Source organism: Sorex araneus, chromosome 3, assembly GCF_027595985.1.
Source record: "Sorex araneus isolate mSorAra2 chromosome 3, mSorAra2.pri, whole genome shotgun sequence".
In the NCBI taxonomy this organism is placed as follows: Eukaryota; Metazoa; Chordata; class Mammalia; order Eulipotyphla; family Soricidae; genus Sorex; species Sorex araneus.
The window spans coordinates 134,616,119-134,635,669 of record NC_073304.1 but is presented as its reverse complement, the minus strand read 5'-3'; the positions used below and the strand labels follow the sequence as shown (position 1 = coordinate 134,635,669).

General features: G+C 36.4%; 1 protein-coding gene across 3 annotated transcripts in view; it reads right to left on the bottom strand.

The window, feature by feature from the left end:
• MACROD2 (mono-ADP ribosylhydrolase 2) overlaps positions 1–18,826 on the bottom strand; it is a 2,262,400-nt gene extending 2,243,574 nt beyond the window's left edge. For all 3 annotated transcript variants that reach the window (XM_055132027.1, XM_055132028.1, XM_055132029.1), the window contains exons 1-2: positions 18,496–18,826; positions 10,593–10,709 (exon numbers count right to left, since the gene is read on the bottom strand). In XM_055132027.1, the coding sequence (XP_054988002.1) occupies positions 10,593–10,709; positions 18,496–18,541 (163 nt within the window). In that variant the 5' untranslated portion in view covers positions 18,542–18,826. The remainder of the gene's footprint in view (positions 1–10,592; positions 10,710–18,495) is intronic.
• Positions 18,827–19,551: the final 725 nt, after the last annotated feature.

The window sequence follows — 19,551 nt, the reverse complement described above, 5'->3', positions numbered from 1 at the left end:
AGTTATCAATATTAAGTTACTTTCCAAATTTACTAGGTAGATACCAAGAGTCCAACAATACTAAGCAAAATTTTACTAAGAACCCAAAAGCTTTTATAAACTATACAGGAATTGGAGGGTGTTAAAATATTAGTCTCAGTACATCTCAGTTCCGGCAAGCTACCAAGAGTATCTCGCCTGCATAACAGAGCCTGGCAAGCTAGCTGTGGCATATTTGATATGCCAAAAACAGTAACAACAAGTCTCACACTGGAGACGTTACAACGGTGCCCGCTCGAGCAAACCAATGAGCAATGGGATGACAGTGACAGTGACATCTCAGGGACTCAAGTGATGACTATTAAATACTGCACAAAATTCAAAAATGCAGGTATCATGTCTTGTTTATTACTAAATCCTTGTCAACTATCTAAATTATGGATTTCAACAAAGTGCTTTGAAAATCATCACTATTTTTTATTTTCCTTTGGGAGATCATTCCTCTAAAGAAAACCCCAAGAATGCAACAGTCCCCTAGACAAAACAGTATGGGTCTTAAGAGTAAAACTCATACAAGGGGGGAAAAAATACGCCAGAAAAAAATGGAACAGATTACAAGACAAGCAAAAATATGCCCAGAATAAAACAATTTAGGCCTTCTAGACATAGAGGAAATCAAAGGCAAAAAAAGACTCAAAATTGTCACAACTTTTATATTTACAAGTACCTCCTGACTGTCTACATGTAATTTCCCAGTCTCTGCTCTGAATGTACCCACTGAATTTTGATGTGCTTACCTAAATGTTATTAATATCTTTGTCTACTTAAACAATAACTCACATGTTGGGAACCAGGGTTTGCTTGCCTCCTTCTGTATTCGTTTGTCTCTATCTCTGAGGCCTACCACCATTGGATGGGAGATCAAAAATGCCAATCTGACTGGCTTTAGACATTTTCCAAAATAATGCAGAAGTTCACAGGAAACAAACAAAAACTGTTACATTTGTATCACATTAATTTCATTATATTAAGTCACTACATACTTTCATATTATTTATGAAAAATAACAATTATATGTAAGAACAAAGTGACCAACAATTTTTAACAAAAAAACCGTATGTCATGTGCCACTTTGAAATATCAATAAGGAGTTGAAAATAACTCAACAAATGACATTGTCATATAATAAATTCCTTTTTAAGTCAACTACAATAACTTTAACATATTTTTAGTAATATACAGGGATTTTTAATTATACATTAATAAGTATTTTCACTGTAACAATGAAATAAGAATAAGAATGTACAACTCCACGTATTAAAAGTTAGGTTAATATTATTTAACATTGTACTTAACACTCAAAGTACTATACCCATTCAAGACAACTTTGCTCCAAAATTACTGACCCTAAAAGAACATTACTATCCTAATAATTCACACATAAATAAATCTCATTAGGGTTAAAAACAAGACAAGAATACCTGATATGAGCACTGTTACTTAACACTAAACTGGTGACTTTGACAAAACAGACCAAAAAAAGAAAAAAACCAACAGAATTACGAGGTACAATATTAAGTAGTTTGCTTGTCTACTTAGAAAATTCAAAGTATCACTAAAGTGTATGATTAAGGAAATTCCCAACAAGTATTCAAAAATTAACACCTTCTTAAACTTTATCAGTAACCAATTAGAAAATTAATAATAATAACTACTTTGTCAATTTTCAGAATCTAGCAATGAGCTGACATCCTACAGATGTCACCATGTAAATAATGGCCTAGCGTCTCAGCTTCACAACTGATCTCAAAAGAGATTCAAGGCAAGCCTCTAAAACTCCTGCGTACACTGGTCCCTCAGGATGAAAACTCTGATGTGCCCTTAGAAGGGGGTCAGATCAAGTGCCTGCCCTGCAGAAGCCCAGCAGACAGCAACTGTATCACACAGCTGTTGCTATGTAAACAACTGCCCAGTTGTACAGCCTAGTGACAAATCTCAAAAGAGATACAAGCCAAGCCACTAAAACTATTTGCCTCAGTCCCATAGTTCCTGGAGCACAACACCTTCAAATTCCACAATACAGACAGCCCCATAGAGCACAGCAAATTAGATGAGAAAGTAGCATAGAAGCCAACTAATCTTAATAAATGAAAACAACACAGAAAAACTAGCAACACATAGGTCAATAAACCCTCCCTTAGACAATGACTTTACTGACCCCATTGTGAAATAAAATAATTTTCATAATTTTTAAATTATTTTTTAATAATTTCACTACCATTTTGATGTAACAAGCAATATAAAATTATTTTCTGCCTGCTAAGGGGACAGACTTGAGAAGTGGGTGGGAAACTGGGGACAATGGTAGGGGGAAGGTCACACTGTTGATGTTGTTGTTGATAATGTTGGTGTTGGAACACTGAATGCCCCAAACAATTGTATTATGAAAATCTTTGTAAACCACAGTGTGTAAAAGTTAAAATAACCTTTTTAAAAATATAATCTATTGATAAACAATGAGCTTAACCAAAACTGACAATACAAAGATGAAAAGCTATGAACATCAGAGGACATAAAACACATGTAATACACATATAGCCATTATTAATAATAGTTTTATTTATAACAATTTGTTTAATAATATTAATAACCATTATTAATAATAATAAACTAAAAATCTGCAACTAAAGTTTATGACTTAATGTAAAATAAAAACTTAAAACATTAATAAGAGAATTTCCTAAAATAAGCAAATGATATGAGGAATAATTCACTAAATGAATATGCAATCCACTTAAAGTAGACTAGGTTATGTTTGGAAATGTTAGTATTTTTTGCAATAATAAACAGGAAAACAAATGATTCATGAACATGTTAAAAGAGGTTCAGACCTCACCCATAGTTTAAAGAACAGTAGAACGGTGGCATAACAAAACACAGTTGATTAAAAACCATAATTGGTACTGAGAAATATGAATTTTCAGATACCTAAAGTGGGAATATAACAGCGGGTATGATATTCAATATGGGGACTAAGAAAAAAAATCTGTCAATTGAAAACCTTAAATCTTTTGTGCTAGCAATTCCATGGCTTAAAAATTACCCAAACACTAAAGAATTCAAGGAGGAATACATAAGAACACTCTAATATAATAATAATACTAATAAAAACCCAAAACGAATAGAATCAAGGAAAATTGATGAAAAAATCCAAACATGATAAATGATGATAAACTGATGATAATGATGATCATTATCCAAATGATGATAAACTATAAAGCCCTAGGGAAACTAAAGATTTCTTAGGAAGTGAGTCCATAATAGATGACAGGTGGGGAAAATAAAACTGATTAAGGAAAAAAAAATAAACATTAAATCATGATTATAAAAGGAACATTCTTAACACTTGTATAAATTTATATAAATTTTTCAGTAACATGCAACTATTAATAGTTGAAACAGGTTTAGAGAATTATCCAGATTTATCTTTCATTTTATGTTCAATGTTTTACTCTTCATTGTACATATATCAAGTTTATTAAATGTTTAGAGAAATATATATTGGATAAGACCACTCAACATTGTAAAAATGTTGAAAGCAACCCCTTTCAAAGCTTGATAGGTTTTTAAGTACAATATGAAGAGAATTCTAAATATTCTATGAGTAGTATCTAAAATCATTCTGAAAGACTACTGAAAAATAGGGAAAATTTTTTTAAGGTAAGAATGAATTGCCCCAAATTAGCATAATACATAAATACCATAATTACAACAGTGTCACATACTGAAAGAAGTATTGATAAGTAGAAAAAAGGCTATCAACTAAATAGATTACAGCATATATAGAAATTTCAGAATATCAATAAAATAAATCAGTAGGGGTGTTGAGATATCTACTGAGAAGAAAAAATCTTAAGACCACCTACCTCTCATCCTACATAAAGAAATTTCATAATATAAACCTAAAACAAAATTAAACCAACCTTTTTTTTTTTTTTTTTTTTTTGCTTTTTGGGTCACACCCAGCGATGCTCAGGGGTTACTCCTGGCAGTGCTTGGGGGACCATATGGGATGCCGGGGATCGAACCCAGGTCAGCCGCGTGCAAGGCAAACGCCCTACCCGCTGTGCTATCGCTCCGGCCCCCAACCTTTTAAAGAAACAAAAAAGTACTTTCATATTAGAATGAGAAAAAGCTTAATTTAGTATATCCTAAAATGTAATATACTTATAAAAAAATTAGCTGATATGACTAAATTTTAATTGCTATTAACAATAGCAATTTTAAATAACAATAGTAATAAATTTTAGCACTTAGGAAGAATTATACTGTTCTATATTATTTGTAATTACTCCTTCATGCTCACAGTAATTTCTTAAATTATACCATCACTAACTTCACTTTACCTTAGAATGAAGAGAAATACAAAAATCAAGTAACTCTCCCAAGGAACAGCACAGCCACTGCTGAGTGTGGCCCAAAACTGCAGTACTGCCAGTATTCAACCTGGCTATCTTCTTAACTACCTTAACATTCAAAATACATTTTAAAAAATAACATCCTTACAAAGTAAAACGCAAAAATGGGCAACACAAAAGAAAAATGAACAAAAGTAATAGAGATAATTGACAAAATAAATCCAACAGGAAATTTCTGAAAAAATGCAAACTGAAAGAATTTACTAACTTTTACATACTAGACTAGCAGAGATGCTGTGGATTAATGGCACCTTTTGTTAGCAATTATAAGAAAACAGGTATTTACACTACATTGATATACATGTTATTTCCGTCATTTGGAAAATAAATTATCTCAGTCTTACCTACATTTTAAGTGTGCACTACTATGACCCAACAATTTTACTTTTAAAAATCAATTTTCAAGGGTCAGGAAAATAACACAAAGAGCTGAGTTTATGCTTTGCAAGCAGGAAGCTTCTGTATGCATGGTTCCCGCAAACCAAGCTGAGCACTCTCACAAGAAAAAAGAAAAGAAAAAACCCAAAGAAATCAACTCTTGGAAATCCTGATATATATATATATATTGGAGCAATAGCACAGCGGGTAGGGTATTTGCCATGCACGAAGCCGACCTGGGTTCGATTTCTCTGTTCCTCTCAGAGAGCCAGGCAAGCTACTGAGAGTATCCTGCCCGAATGGCAGAGCCTGGCAAGCTACCCGTGGCATATTCGATATGCCCAAAACAGTAACAACAAGTCTCCCAATGGAGACGTTACTGGTGCCCACTCAGGCAAAATCGATGAACAATGGGATGACAGTGCTTCAGTGCTTCATATTATCTACACAAACATATATATATATATATACATATATACAAGAATTACAAATATATCCATCAGAATCTTGTTTGCACTCATGAAGAAAATAAGTATGCATCTAGAATCAAGAATCACATCTAGGTTCAAGCTAGGAAAGTAGCTAACCTGTAGATACCTTGAATGCACATGCCTAGAATATATAAGGTCCTGAGTTTGATCCCTGGAACCACATTTTCTACCCCAACATTGCAGATATAGGATATAACCCAGGCAGGGGCTGGGGGATGAAGGCCGTAAATCACTGATGTTTCAATCAATAATCTAAAATATCAATAAATTACACTGTCAGGAATCAAAATTAAAATTATTTTACAATAAGAATCTCAAGACCCAGAAAACAAGCAACTCCTTGTTCCATTACGACAGATGAAGCACTTTAACAAACTAATTTTCATTCAGAACCTCTCCAAATACTTCCACTGTCCAAAAATGCACTGTGAGAGCCCATTCCATCAAAATGAACTAAAATTTTTTTGAAGTTTTCTTTAAATTTTATTACTCTATCATGATAAGCTAAAAAGCATTTTTTATAGATTCAAATAATCATTACTTTCAACATTTCAACAGATAACATTCTTTACATCTAAATACTAAAAGCCACAAAAACTTGAAATTCAAAATAATTCAACATATTATGCATCTGTAATTCTAATATTTGTAATAATAGTTTAATACCTCTGAAAATAACAGTTGCCTTACAACCGAAGACAACTGAAGGCAATTACAGTTGATGCTACAGAGGTAGACAGTCTTCATGAAACAATTTTCATTTGTCTTTCTACTATATATTAGGACTACCATTTAATAATTATATTCATTTGTATACATGCTACACTGTAAATGCAGGTGAATCTTAATGTGTGTCACTGGAAAGGAAAAAAAGATAATTTAAATAATTAAAATTTAGGAATTCAAGGGATATGGCTCAAAAGATTAGTGCACAAGCTTTGCATGCAGGAGCTCCAAGTTGAATCCCTGGCATTTCATGGTACCAGAGCACCACAATAGCAACCACTGGAAAAAGCACTAGGAGTAGCCCCTGAGCTCCAGGAGTAACCCAAAAATAAAACAAACAAAAAAATTTTAAAAGAACCCTTTTGTTACATATGGTAAATTTCAGAAGACTAATTCAGCCTGAAAGTGGTAAATAAATTTAGCATTTATTTCACCCTTTCTATACAAATACATTCAAAATAAAACAATGGTAAGACAAAATTCATCATATAAACTCAATGAATTAATGATTTAAATTAAAATGCTATTGTGCAACTTCTAATAATGTATCTAAGCAACAGTCATCAATGGTTGATGAAAATCTGATTAAGAAGTTTTACAATGAATTGTCAGGTTGACTATACTTAAATCTACTTCCAATGATCAATTTTACCACCACAGAAAATTAAAAAAGACATTATCTTGCAATTTTATACAAAAAGATGCACAATAACTCTAAAGCATTCCTTTCAGAAATTATTTCAAAAAATTTTTTTGAAAGCAGGCTTTTTTTAAAAAAAGTCTAATCAGGTCTCTGAATTTAACTATCTATACAGAGGAAAGCAGAGGGGACAAAGGATGTTGCTAAATACATACCGAAGATACATTCTGCAAAATCCATAATGTGAAAAAATCCCGCAAGACAAATAACCTTGAAGTAACCTTATTTATTCATCAACTATATTACAACAGGGGAGAGTAGAACAAAAAAAGAACTATAGATAAAAGAGATTGAAGAAGCATACCAATTTAACACAGTAAGTGGACCTTAAGTTCTGACACAAGTAAACAACAATACAAAAAAGCAAATCCTTTATGAGACAAATGGAAAAAACATTAAGTCTAACTGGTACTTAATTATAAAAATTATAAATATTCATTTCTTAAAATTTTTATTTACAAGCTTACAATATTACAAACTGTTGCAGAGAGTACTAGTGGGTATGCTTTCAAAACGTGTCTATATCCTTGCACATTCTCTGTATTTATACACATTTATAGACAAAATGACACAACATACAAGAATTAAGTCAATAGAAACCTATGGGAAAGGTACACAGAACACAAGTACAAATGAAGTGGTATATTATGTATTTAAAATGGTTGACAGGTGCATGAAAGTTCATTAAACTTATCAACTTTTTTATATTTTCAAATGCTCATTTCAAAATTTGAAAAGAAAAGAAAGAATTGTTCTTTGTAGACTATTAGCCTTTGAGGCATTCTTATTTTAACATACCTACTATTGAGCCCACTGCACAAAAGTAACCAGGTGCTGGAAACAAGTATAACAGGAAGACAAACATTTCTTTAAACATTGCAAACAAGTCACAAATGAAATACAATTACATAATTGCTAATACTGGGGGGAAAAAATTCAATAGTAGCATGCAATTCTTGAGATTTACTAATAGTAGACAAATATAAACAACAGGCAAGCAAGTGGGTTTGGGAAAACGGGTTGGGTACATCTCTCATTCTTGCTTCTTCTGATTTCCAGCTTTTTCCAATGTTACCAAATCAAAGTAAAAATTAGCTACAAGTAATCTCTTTCCTGCACAACGAATTTATATTGTTTGGCAAGTTTTCTTTTATTTCCTCTTGTTAGAACTACTTAAAATAAAAACTGTAAACATTCAGCCACACTTTTTCCTCTTTAACTTTCTCCTATATTAAAATAACAAGAAGCATTCAATATTTGTGGAAGTAAATTAACAAAGAAGCAATTCTGAAAACTGAAGCCTGAGGATGTCCCACATGAAGAACATCAAGAATCAGGAACATCAAGAACATAAGCATAAACATCAAGACCAAATGTCCTTCTCTAAAGATACACATGATAATAATAATAAACTAATAAATTTTAAATTAAGTCTACTGTGCTAACACAAAAAGTACTGTGCCTTTCCTGAAAAATTTGAAACAATGTGACAAAATTATAGACTTCTACTTCTTTGAAAACTTGTTTGAAAAATATTTCTAAAATTTTAAACTACTGCTGCTACAGGGACAGTATAGGGGTTAATGTTCATGCCTTGCAGGTATGAGGCACCGTATGATCTCCAAAGCATTGGTAGGTAAATCTGGAGGCCCCAGCATCACTGGGGGTAGCCCTGGAAGCTCCCAGGCACTGCAATTGTTGGCTCTGGTAATCTTAGGCACTCGAACCTCAGAGCCTGAGCAGCACTGTAGCCTCAGGTCCTCTCAGTGAACCAACCCGACTCAAGTGGAGCCCAGAATTGCCAGGAATGGTTCTAGGCCGCCTTAAAACCACTTTGAAGACCACCTCCACAACCAATTGTAGATATCAATACCTATTTGTAAACACATATAACAATTAGCAGTAGCTTAAAAATTTCAAACTAAAACATAGAAATATATAAATATCTTTATAGTTGTCCTTTACCATTTGTTTATATATGTAAAGACTATTTCAGTTGGTTAAAGCACTGAAACTCTCAATTATTCTTTCAATGTAACTGAGAAGTAAATTAGGTAACCACTGGAAGAAAATCATATGAAATAAAATACATATGAAATGATGAAATTAATAGGCATTACTTGTAGGATGAGTCAGTTTCTAGAAAAAGAAAAGACTGGTTACCACTTTCTAGATCATAACAAAGTAAGTAAAACTAGATCAAACGAATTAAACACTTTTATAAAAATATACCTTTGATCACATTACAACATCCCCATGGACTATCATGTTGAAAAAAAAAGCATGAAGGAAAATACTAAAATACAATGAGCAATTGTAAAGCACATGTAAAGTTAATTTGGGGATGTAAGACTAACTATGTAGGATCTTATTAGGAAAGAATAATGCCAGGTGTTGTTCGCTGTATCCTCTATGACTTGAATACCATATTTTGGTGTGTGATTATCTCTAGAAACATCTGAGTTTTCTAATGACTCAGTTCAACCCTACACTGCTAAAGGCTTCAAATAGAAGCAGCCAACAAAAGTGAGTAGGAATGAGCACACTAAACATTGGGCAATGCACCCTAGGTGTCACTACTGCTTTGCAAATTGTATTGGCAGCAGAAGTCTACCTCAATCTCAGAAAGAAAACTTGTTCTAAAAGTACATCATGTTTTTCATTTCATTGCAAAGCACTACCTTCTACCTTCTCTTTCAATGATTTTAATTAAACTAACTTGCATCTACTGAAGAACTAGACAAGCATGTCAGACATATACATCTCAATCAGTCTGTACAATAACCTTATTAGAACTTGATGTAGAATTGCTATCTCAATTATCCAAATTCACATACTTCAGGAAGAATAAGGTCTAAAAGATTCTAAATATTTTCACTCCCAATTCTACATGTTTTGCATTAACAGGGGAAAAAAAGGTCTAAATCCCCACCCTTAGGTAAATATTTTCTCTTTAGACACCAAAGCTTAATCTTATTGCCCCTTCCCACATATTCTGTCCTTAAAAATTCACACTAACCTTCTGGTTTTTAGTCCATAATAGTCAGTATAGTTCAATCATCTAAGACCTAACCTGTGAAATCAGAAGTTCCAATGTCACTTTTTCAAAATTACCCTTCTTCCTCAGCTATTAAATACTGAAAAGTATCATTTTCCTCTAACTTCACATCCAGACTATTGTAACGTACAATAATAAGTTCTTATTCAGAGATAAGAGAATACATGTGGCCAATAAAACTGTTTTAGAATTTTTCCATTGAACCTTTTTAATATTTACAATTTCACTTATGTTCTAACCTATATGCTTTCCCTCGATGTAGACTACAAAGACTTTTTGAGAGTAAATGCCATCAAATAAGTACATAAAAATATATACTACACGATACAAAACACAAGCTTTTCAACTAACATTATCTTAAGTTGGTTTTTCTTTTCTTACATATAAACTATCTTCCAATTAAAATACCTTGAGGAAATCTGATATAAATAAACGGAATCAAAATAAACTCTAAAGATAACACAAAGGAGGAAAATTGCTAAAATATGCAATTTTCCCAAGATAGTATTTTTTAAGTAACTGTATTAAAAGAATCATATTTAAAAATAAATAAATAAAAATGTAAAAAGAGAATCATATTTTTAAATCATATAATGTGGAATATTTTATGTTAGTGTAAATTATTAAGTTTAAAATAATAGATTGCTGAAAACAAATGGTAACTGAACAAACATTTCAAAATACAATAATGTCATCTTTTAGTTGAATGAGTTATCTATAACAATTGTGCTACAGAATTCATAAATTGGAACAGTACCTGGAAAATGTTCTAAAAAACTTACCATCATTTTGGCTCTTGCCCTTCATCTCCTCCTTCCACGTTAGGATGGTGTTCAGGGGAACATAATCCCTTGTATATTCTTTGCGTCTCTCCTCTAAGGTCATCTTCAGTAAACGTTCTTTGTAAAATAAAAGCAGAGTTCCCATTTGTATTTAAAAGTTAAATTTAGAAATTATCTTATAATTTAAATCTTAAACATCTTTAACTAAAGAACCGGTGTGGACTTGAGCCAAAACAAAATGTAGATCTAATCTAATCTCTCCATATTTGAGTGATAAGTGTCAATTTATTCCATCACTTTATCACTGTATCACTGTCATCCCATTGTTCATCAATTTGCTCGAGCGGGCGAAGTAACAACTCCATTTATCCCTGTCGCATACTAGTGTAGCCGGACGGCATATTGGGGGGCTCTTTCAGGATCAGGGATTTATTCCATATCAGAAGAAAACAAAAAGCAAAGTCTAACGGAGAAAACTTGTTACAGATAAATGAATAAATGGACAAGACACAAAATTCCTTGGACAGAGAGTCCAGAGGGAAAGCATTTGCTTTACACACAGGCCAAAACCCATTTCAATCCCCAGCACAGCATATGGTCCCCCAAGCACCACCACGAATGATCCCTGAACACAAAGCCAGGAAAAGTCTCTAAACATGACCAGGTGTGGCCCCCAACAACAACAAAAAAAATCCAAAAGTAAATAATTTCTAAATAAAATGAAAAAAATGTTTAAGATGTAAATACAAAGAGTACAAGAAAGGCAGTCATCAAGATACTAAGTTTACAGTCGCTAATGATAAAGTACACTTTCATACTTTTATATTCAATACATTTATATATAAATTGTGATATAAATTAATACTACTTCTTGGTTTTTTTTATAACAAGATGTTTAAGTACCTATTTTGATTAAAAGAATCTAAAATTTTTTTTAATATTTTTTCTCGGTTTTAGGGGCTATACCTGGCAGTGCTCAGGGAATCATGTGGTGCAGGAATCAAACAGAAGGCTCCTGCATGCAAAGCACAAGCTCCTGCCCCTTTGAGCTATCTGCTTTGCCCCAAGACTGAAATATTTTAAAATCCATCTTAGAGGGGCCAGAGCAATAGTACAGTGGGTAGAGAACTTGCTGTGTAAGAGGGCAACTTGGGTTCGACCCCTACTATCCTATATGGTCTCCTGAGCATCAGCCCTGAGCATCACCACGTGTTACTCCGGAACATCATCAAAACAGCAAAAAAAAATTTTTTAATTCATCTTTAAAAGTTAATCCATATTAGAAAAATGGTTATCATTTATATACACTTCATGCATAACAGGTATTTCACAGGTAAAACATCACGAAAATAATCTTCCCAATAACTAAATTACTGATATCATTTTCATTTTTCATTTAAAAATGAAACACATCAAGTCTAACAGTCTTCCAAAGCAAGAGCACATTCCATTAAAATCTAGTCAGGGCCAAAGAGACAGCACAGGTATTAAAGTACTTGCCTTGCATGCAGTCAAGGTATATAAATAACCCATGAGGTAGGCCAGATAGTACAGTAGGTAGGGCCCTTTCTTTGCACCTGGCCAACCCCAGCACTACATTTTGTCTCTGAAGCCCCACCAGGAGTGATCTCTGAGTCCAGAGTCAGGAGTAAGCCTGAACACCACCAGGTGAGCCTTGCCCAAATCATCATCATCATCCATCAGAACAGTGGTTCTTTAACCTTTCTACACTTGGAGATCAGCACCTGTCATATATATTGGTCCACAAGTAGGCAATTAAATTCAAGGTGGTTTACCAGAGGCATTCAACCTTTCTATACCTGTGTACTTACACTGGAAATTGAAGACCACTTCACTAGAATACAGAAAAAAAATGTAAGAAATTATATTTAACCTAAAGAATTAAAGAAATTAAATCCTCCACTTATAAACTGATTCTGACATCCTCCATTCTATTTCAGCTCTTGTGTACTATACACTTTCCCAATGTCTGCCCAATGTGGAGACTGATAGTCACCATATCATTATCCAATTCTATTTCAGTGGGTTATACAGTACTGTACTCTAGGTGAATTGATTTAAGTCATATCTAGTTTTGGGTGATCTAACTATCCTAAATTAACCACCTTAAAAGATGCTCAGAAATAAAATTTTCTGAATGTTTCAACCAAAACACAAGTGAACAAGATATGGGACACAAATATTTTCCCCTGATCTATAATTGTTTTACCTTAAGCCACATTACAACAAGAAGTGAACAGAGTAGTTAGCACAGGTACCTTGATTCCAATCCCACACCATGCAAATCTATGTGATCTTGGATTAGAAATCTCTTTATGCCTCAGAAATTTTTTGTGTTGGTGTACTTTTGGTATAGTTTTTGTTGTTGTTGTTTGGTTGGGGGTTTGTTTGTTTCATTTGGGGGCCACACAGTGCTGAGGGTTACTCTTGAAGGATTTCAGGGTTCCATACAGGGTTCTCGAATGGAACCTGAGCTGGGAATGTGCTAGACAAGGCTCGTCTCAGTTTCTTTTTGAAGTAGACATATAGATATTCCCAATTTACAGGTGAGACAACTAAGACAGATTAAATAATTTACATCTAAGGTTCCATAGCTAATAAGCAGCAAAACTAGAATTCAAATTCAGTATTAACTGTCTTGACCCTACAAAAGCTACTTTATATTTTGAGAATTAAATATAAACCATTATAACCATGTAATTAGAATAGAGCTGAGCACACAAATAAAACTTAAATATTTATTAGCACGATCATTTTTTTACTGAGTAACTAAGAATCTTCACTATGTTTAGGATATAATTAAGATCTGAAGGAAGGCGAGAAAAGTATCTCCAAGCTAAAGACCTTTAGGCACTGAAAAATTAAGTACACAAAGAAAGATAATAAATGATAGCATGTCTCCAAGACCATGAAAACTGAGACTGAGCTAAACAGAGAGATTAATCAGGTACAAAGAAGAAAAGTGCTTCCTCAAAGAAAGGAGAAAGCTAAAGTAAAGGCCACAAAGAAACAGGTGAGACTACAATGCAAAATGTTAAGGTTATTAATATTATACGACATGTATTCTCCCCATAAATTAAAAGCCAATGTTATGGGGCTGGAGCAATAGCTCAGCGGGTAGGGCATTTGCCTTGCATGCAGTCGACCCGGGTTCAATTCCCAGCATCCCATATGGTCCCCTGAGCACCGCCAGGAGTAATTCCTGAGTGCAGAGCCAGGAGTAATCCCTGTGCATCACTGGGTGTGACCCAAAAAGCAAAAAAAAAAAAAAAAAAAAAAAGCCAATGTTATCTGTTTAGTACAGGACAAAAGGGTCTTGATTGATGTGATGGGCTGCTTAAAAGATACAGTAGAGTTCAAATAATCACAAAAAGAAAAAAGAAAGGACTAGCAACTACCAAAATACTACTAAAAAGTTTCAGATCAATATAAAAATTTAGAGTGTCATTTGATATTTTTAAAAGTTTGAAAAGTAATATGAAACAATTTGAAATTTTTGTTAGAGAGACATAGAGCAAAGTGCCACACTTAAGTGTGGACATTTATTTTTAAAAAATCGGTAATAAGGTAGTAAGCATAAAACACCCCAGATATATGATAAGCTCATTTTTGACAAAAGAACTGAGGGCATGAAATGTAAAGACAGATTCTTCAACAAACAGTTCTGGGGAAACTGGATAAACATGTATAAAAAAATTAAAACTTACACAAAAGTGGATCAAAAGTTGATGAATTAAAAGTGGTTTAAAGATCAGAATCTATGAACTACACTGATGAAAAAATAAGCAGAATGGATCCACAGTCAGCCTTGAATACATCTTCAATGATACAATGTCACTAGCAAAGGCAACAGAATCAAAAATAAATGCGACTACATCAAATTAGTTTTTACAAAAAAAAAAAAGCGCTGGCTAAAACTAAAGGATAGCTACCTGAACAGGAGGAAAAGTTTGTATTCAACATATCAAATAAGGAGTTGATATCAAGATATCTGAAGAACTAACAAAGATAAAAAAAAAATTTAGCCATCAAAAAGATGGGCTGGAGTGATAGCACAGCGGGTAGGGCTTTGCACACGGCCGACCCGGGTTCCGGCAAGCGACCAAGAGTATCCCGCCTGCATGGCACGGCCTGGCAAGCTACCTGTGGAGTATTCAAAATGTCAAAAACAGTAACAGGTCTCACAATGGAGACATTACTGGTGCCCACTGGAGCAAATCGATGAACAACGGGACAACAGTGCTACAGTGCAGTGCATCAAAAAGATAGGAAGTAGAAATGAACAGGGTCTTATCTGAGGAAGACAAATGAATGGCCAACAGGTACATGAAAACATGACCATCATCACTTATCATTAGGGAAATATAAATTAATACGACAGTGAGAATGGCACATATCAAAAATATTGGTAATTATCTGTGCTGGCAGGGGGTGTAGTGAAAAAGAAACTCTCATCCACTGCTGGTGAGAATGTTGTCTGGTTCAACCTTTATGGAAAACAGTATAGAAATACCACAAGAAGCAAAATCTTTCATTCAAAAAGACATACACATACCACTATTCATTGTAGCACTTAGTACAATAGTTATGATATGGAATCAACCTATGTGTCCAATAGATAAGTGGACCATAAAGATGTAGTATTTATACACAACTGAACACTATGCAGCTGTAAGGAACGATTAAATCATGCAATTCACAGTGGCATAGATGGAACTGAAAGATATCATGTAAAATGAAGCCAGAAGGATAAATACAGGATATCACTTATGTATCGCATATAGAATAACTGGACAAGGAACTGCAATGTTTTAAAGAGTGAATGCCTAGATCACTCTTGGCCCCAGAGTATAGCGAGAAGGACAGAGAAGAAAAGAAATGGAGAGAAAAGATAGACGATAGCCAAGTAGGCAAGAAGCAATTGGAACCAGGGAGTCAAGGAGATTCAAATGGTGTAAAGGACTATAGCTAAATATCCAAACCATAGAGTCAACAATGCTGAAAACAAGAGAGCCAAACTTCAACAACTAAACTTAAAAATATGCCTGTCATGTAACTGCAGCAACATGGATGGAACTAGAGGATACCATGTTGAGTGAAGTCAGAATGAAAGCGATATACAGAACTGTGTCTCTCATATGTGAGAGTTAAAAGAACATAGAAAGCTAGCAACAAAGGTCCAAAGGCAACATAATGGAAAACTGATCCAGACAACTGAGTTAGGAAGGGAGGGGTAAAAGGGATTGGTGTTGGGGTCCTCTGGGGAGGAAGACAGTACACCAGCAATGACTATCATGTTGAAATCATGTTCATGAGAAATATTAGTAATAGAATTCTTAATTCTATTGTAAACTAAAAATATAAAATACATTTTTAAGTAATAATAAATTAAGTGGATTTCAAAAAACATCCACCTTAAAAAAAAATCCAGCCTTAAAAAAAAAAAAGTGCCTGTCAAAGTGGCAGGCTGGGGATCGGGGTGTGGGTGGGAAACACCCCAGGAATCCTGGTTAGGAAAGACACTGGTGGTGGGATTGTGCTGGGACATAGTATGTCTAAAATCAACTATGAACACTTTGTAAATTATAGTGATTTTAATAAAATTTTAACAAAAAATAAAGATATAATTTAAGTTTTGGTTCTTGAAAAGGAAATACACCTTTAATAATTGGTGGTTTTTAATTAAGGCTTAAAACATTAGCTCAAAACACTTATTATCCTTACAACAACTAAGGACAGAACACTTTAGTTGTTCAAACAGTGAAATACACTAAGAGCTAAAAACACATATAAATTCCTTTCACATTACACAAAACTTTTCCTTAAAGAATGCTTTACATTGGGAATGGTCCTTTCCTGTAAATAGGGAGACACACATCTTAGCTAGTATACTCAGCAAAAGTGCTAATAGAGTGCCTTGACATTTCAATCAGATTGGCATCTTTCCTTTACAGTAACAGCTCCAAAAATATACACCATCCTCTTCATAAGCATAAAACAGGTAAAAAGCATCATGCATCCCATCAGCTTCCTTAAGACTATCTGTGCTAGAAGATTTAGTTCCTTCTTGATGGGATATTATTTAAATGTTCCAAAAGTAGATTTCCTGATAAAACACTGAGATATACATTAAAGTCTTCAATTCATGTTTACTTTTAACATTAAACTAAGTTTGAACAAGAGGAATTTACTTTGCTAAATAACTTCTCTGAACACCTGCTCCTTCCTTGAGGTAATATTCATAGGCTTGTATTTTTCCCATTTGAAGGAAAGGGAAAATAATTAAAAATTCTAATATGACTGCTTATCACTGCCCAAATGTGAAAATGTTAAAAGAAGGAAACAATGTAACATTGTTGCTTTAAAAACGTTATCTTTAATAACAAAGTAATTTCTATAAGTTAATTATTTACATATCCAAAAAGTCCATAGCTTCTATTTTGTGTTATTATTAATAAAACAAAGCTCACATTTCAATACTATCCAAAATAAGAGTAAAAATAATGTCTTAATGCTGATAAGAAAAAATCCTTGCTGAAAATGTGCTGAAACTAAAGTGGTTACCACAAAATCAAAATTATTTTACACTACTTCATACATCAGTTTATTTCTCCCAACAGTATTTGTTTTGTGAAAATGGAATTTTTAGATTTCTGACAATATACATGTATATTTTCTCATAATGATTAAAACACAATTAAATGTCTCACAACCTCAGTTTTTAACATATAAAGACAATTTTAAGTGGCTCCTTCAGGTATGATGTCCAAGTAGCAAATTGAAAGACATTCCCCTAACGCCTTTCCTAATACAATGTCTAAAACAGGCCTTGTAGAGAGAATCCCCTTACCACCCCCGGAGTCTTTCCTCTGTCCGTCCACACGTTTAAGTCCAATTAGAACCAGGGCTTGCAAGTAAAATCTATAGGTTTAGAAGAGCCTAGAAATCAACTTCCACTCTAGCTGTCCCTTGCATCGTTCGACAAAGCTGGGACACAGATTTGCATCACCCTCACCACGGGACCTCCCCCTGTGCCAAGAGGTTCCGTTCGTCTTAACAGGAGCAAGTCTAGACCTTTGGGGCTACATTCCTGTAAAAGGATAAAGACTTGTCAAAAGGTGGGGCACAACCGCCAGGGACTCAAGGTTTGCTTTAGACTATCATCTGTACTGGGGCCAGGAGCTGGGAGGGGAGAGAAGTAAAGAGTAGGGTACTTCTGTGTCTCACGGGAGGACTCAGTGCCACGTTCGTTCAATTTCGGATCTGGAGATGCCTCCACGGGCATTTAAAAAAAAAAAAAAGAGGAGCGGACTCATTCACTGCGAGTGACATCAGTCTCCCGATCTCACTCGGGGCAACTTCAGGTCCTGAGGCTGAGGCGCGGGGAGAGCCCGCCGAGAGCAGAGCATCCGTCCTCCGGGACGAAACGCTCCTCGGACTCCTCCCGGGGAGTTTCGGGCTCCGAAAAGTCAAGGGGCTGCGTGGACTCCCAGGTGGGGCCCCCCCGCTCGCGGAGGCGGTGAGGGCAGACCGCGGCGAGTTGTTCTCGGACGAGGGTCCGCGGCGGGACAGCCCGGGCGGGCAGGCGGGCGAGGAAGTACCACCCGGGGCCGGGGCACCCCCAGAAGTTGCGCGGCCCGGGGGCGGGCGGCGGCGCGGGCCGAGGGGCGTGCGCCCACACGTGCGGTGGCGCCGGGTGGCGCGTGCCCGCCGCGGTGCACGGGCGTGTGCGCGTGTGTACACACGGACTCGCGAGGGAGGCGGCACCGGCCGGGCCGGCGCGAGGGAGACGCGGGCGCAGGGCTCCGCGGCGCGCAGCAGCCCTGACCCCCGCCCCCACCCAGCCCCCCCGGAGGCCCCCGGGACTCGCCGGGCCGGTTACCTTTCTCCTCTCTCCACACCTTTTTCTTCTTGTTGCTGGGGTACATGTTGCCGTGGGGGTGGCTGGCTTTAAGCTGCAAGTTCCCCAGGCTCACGGGCAAACAGGGTGTGTGTGTGAGTGGGAGGGTGGGAGGGGGCACTCGGGAGGGAAAAAGTGACAGAGGCTCCGCGTCCCGCGCCGCTCGCCGCTCTCCAGACGCCGCCCTCCTCCCGCTCCCCGCGCTCGCCTTCGGCTCCGGCTCCCACCCGCCAGAGCCCCGCCGCAGCCGCCACAGCAGCACCTCAGAGCCTGTCAACTAGGTCACGCCTCGCGCTAACCTAACACCCGCGCAGGCCCCGCCTCCCAGCCGCTAGCCAGCGCCGCCTCCCATTGGCTGCACCGCCCGCCGCTCTCCGCTCTCCAGCCGCCGAGAGCCCTCACTTCGGCACCAGAGCGCACGCGCAGGCGCAGGCTCGGGCCCGACGCCGAGGACGTTAGGGAGCTGGAGGGGGCGGAGCCAGGGCGCGAGGGGCTGGCGACGGCTCGGGACGAGGGCGGGACTTGGGCGGGCGGCGGGGCGGGGCGTGAGGAGAGGGCTGGCGCTTCTGGCTGCTAGGATGGGAGCGGGGCCTCGAGGGCCAGGTGAGCCAGGTGGAGGGGAAAGATGCTTCGTGGACTGAAACTGGAAAATGAATGAATACGAATGGATCGAGCTCTTTCTAACTGCCCAGACATATTTTACCAGATAATCTTAAGCTTTATCCATAGGGTGCAATGGTAGTCGAAAAAAGCGAAAATATTGGAAAGTGGTGCCAGATTACGCAAGGTCAGATCCTGAACCATATAGAAAAAAAAATTAGAAATCTCTAGAATTTGGACAAGGGCGAAGTGGACTAAACAAAATTTTAAGATTATGGAAGTAGTGGAAAACCAAAATTTATATTGGGGACAGAAGTCAAGCAAATTTAAATGAATGCTAACTAAATACAGACTACCATTTTGTTTTTCCACCAATTGATTGCTTTGTGAAGGTAATGGTCCGAAGAAGTGGATTTATCCTGGATAATACTATTTTGT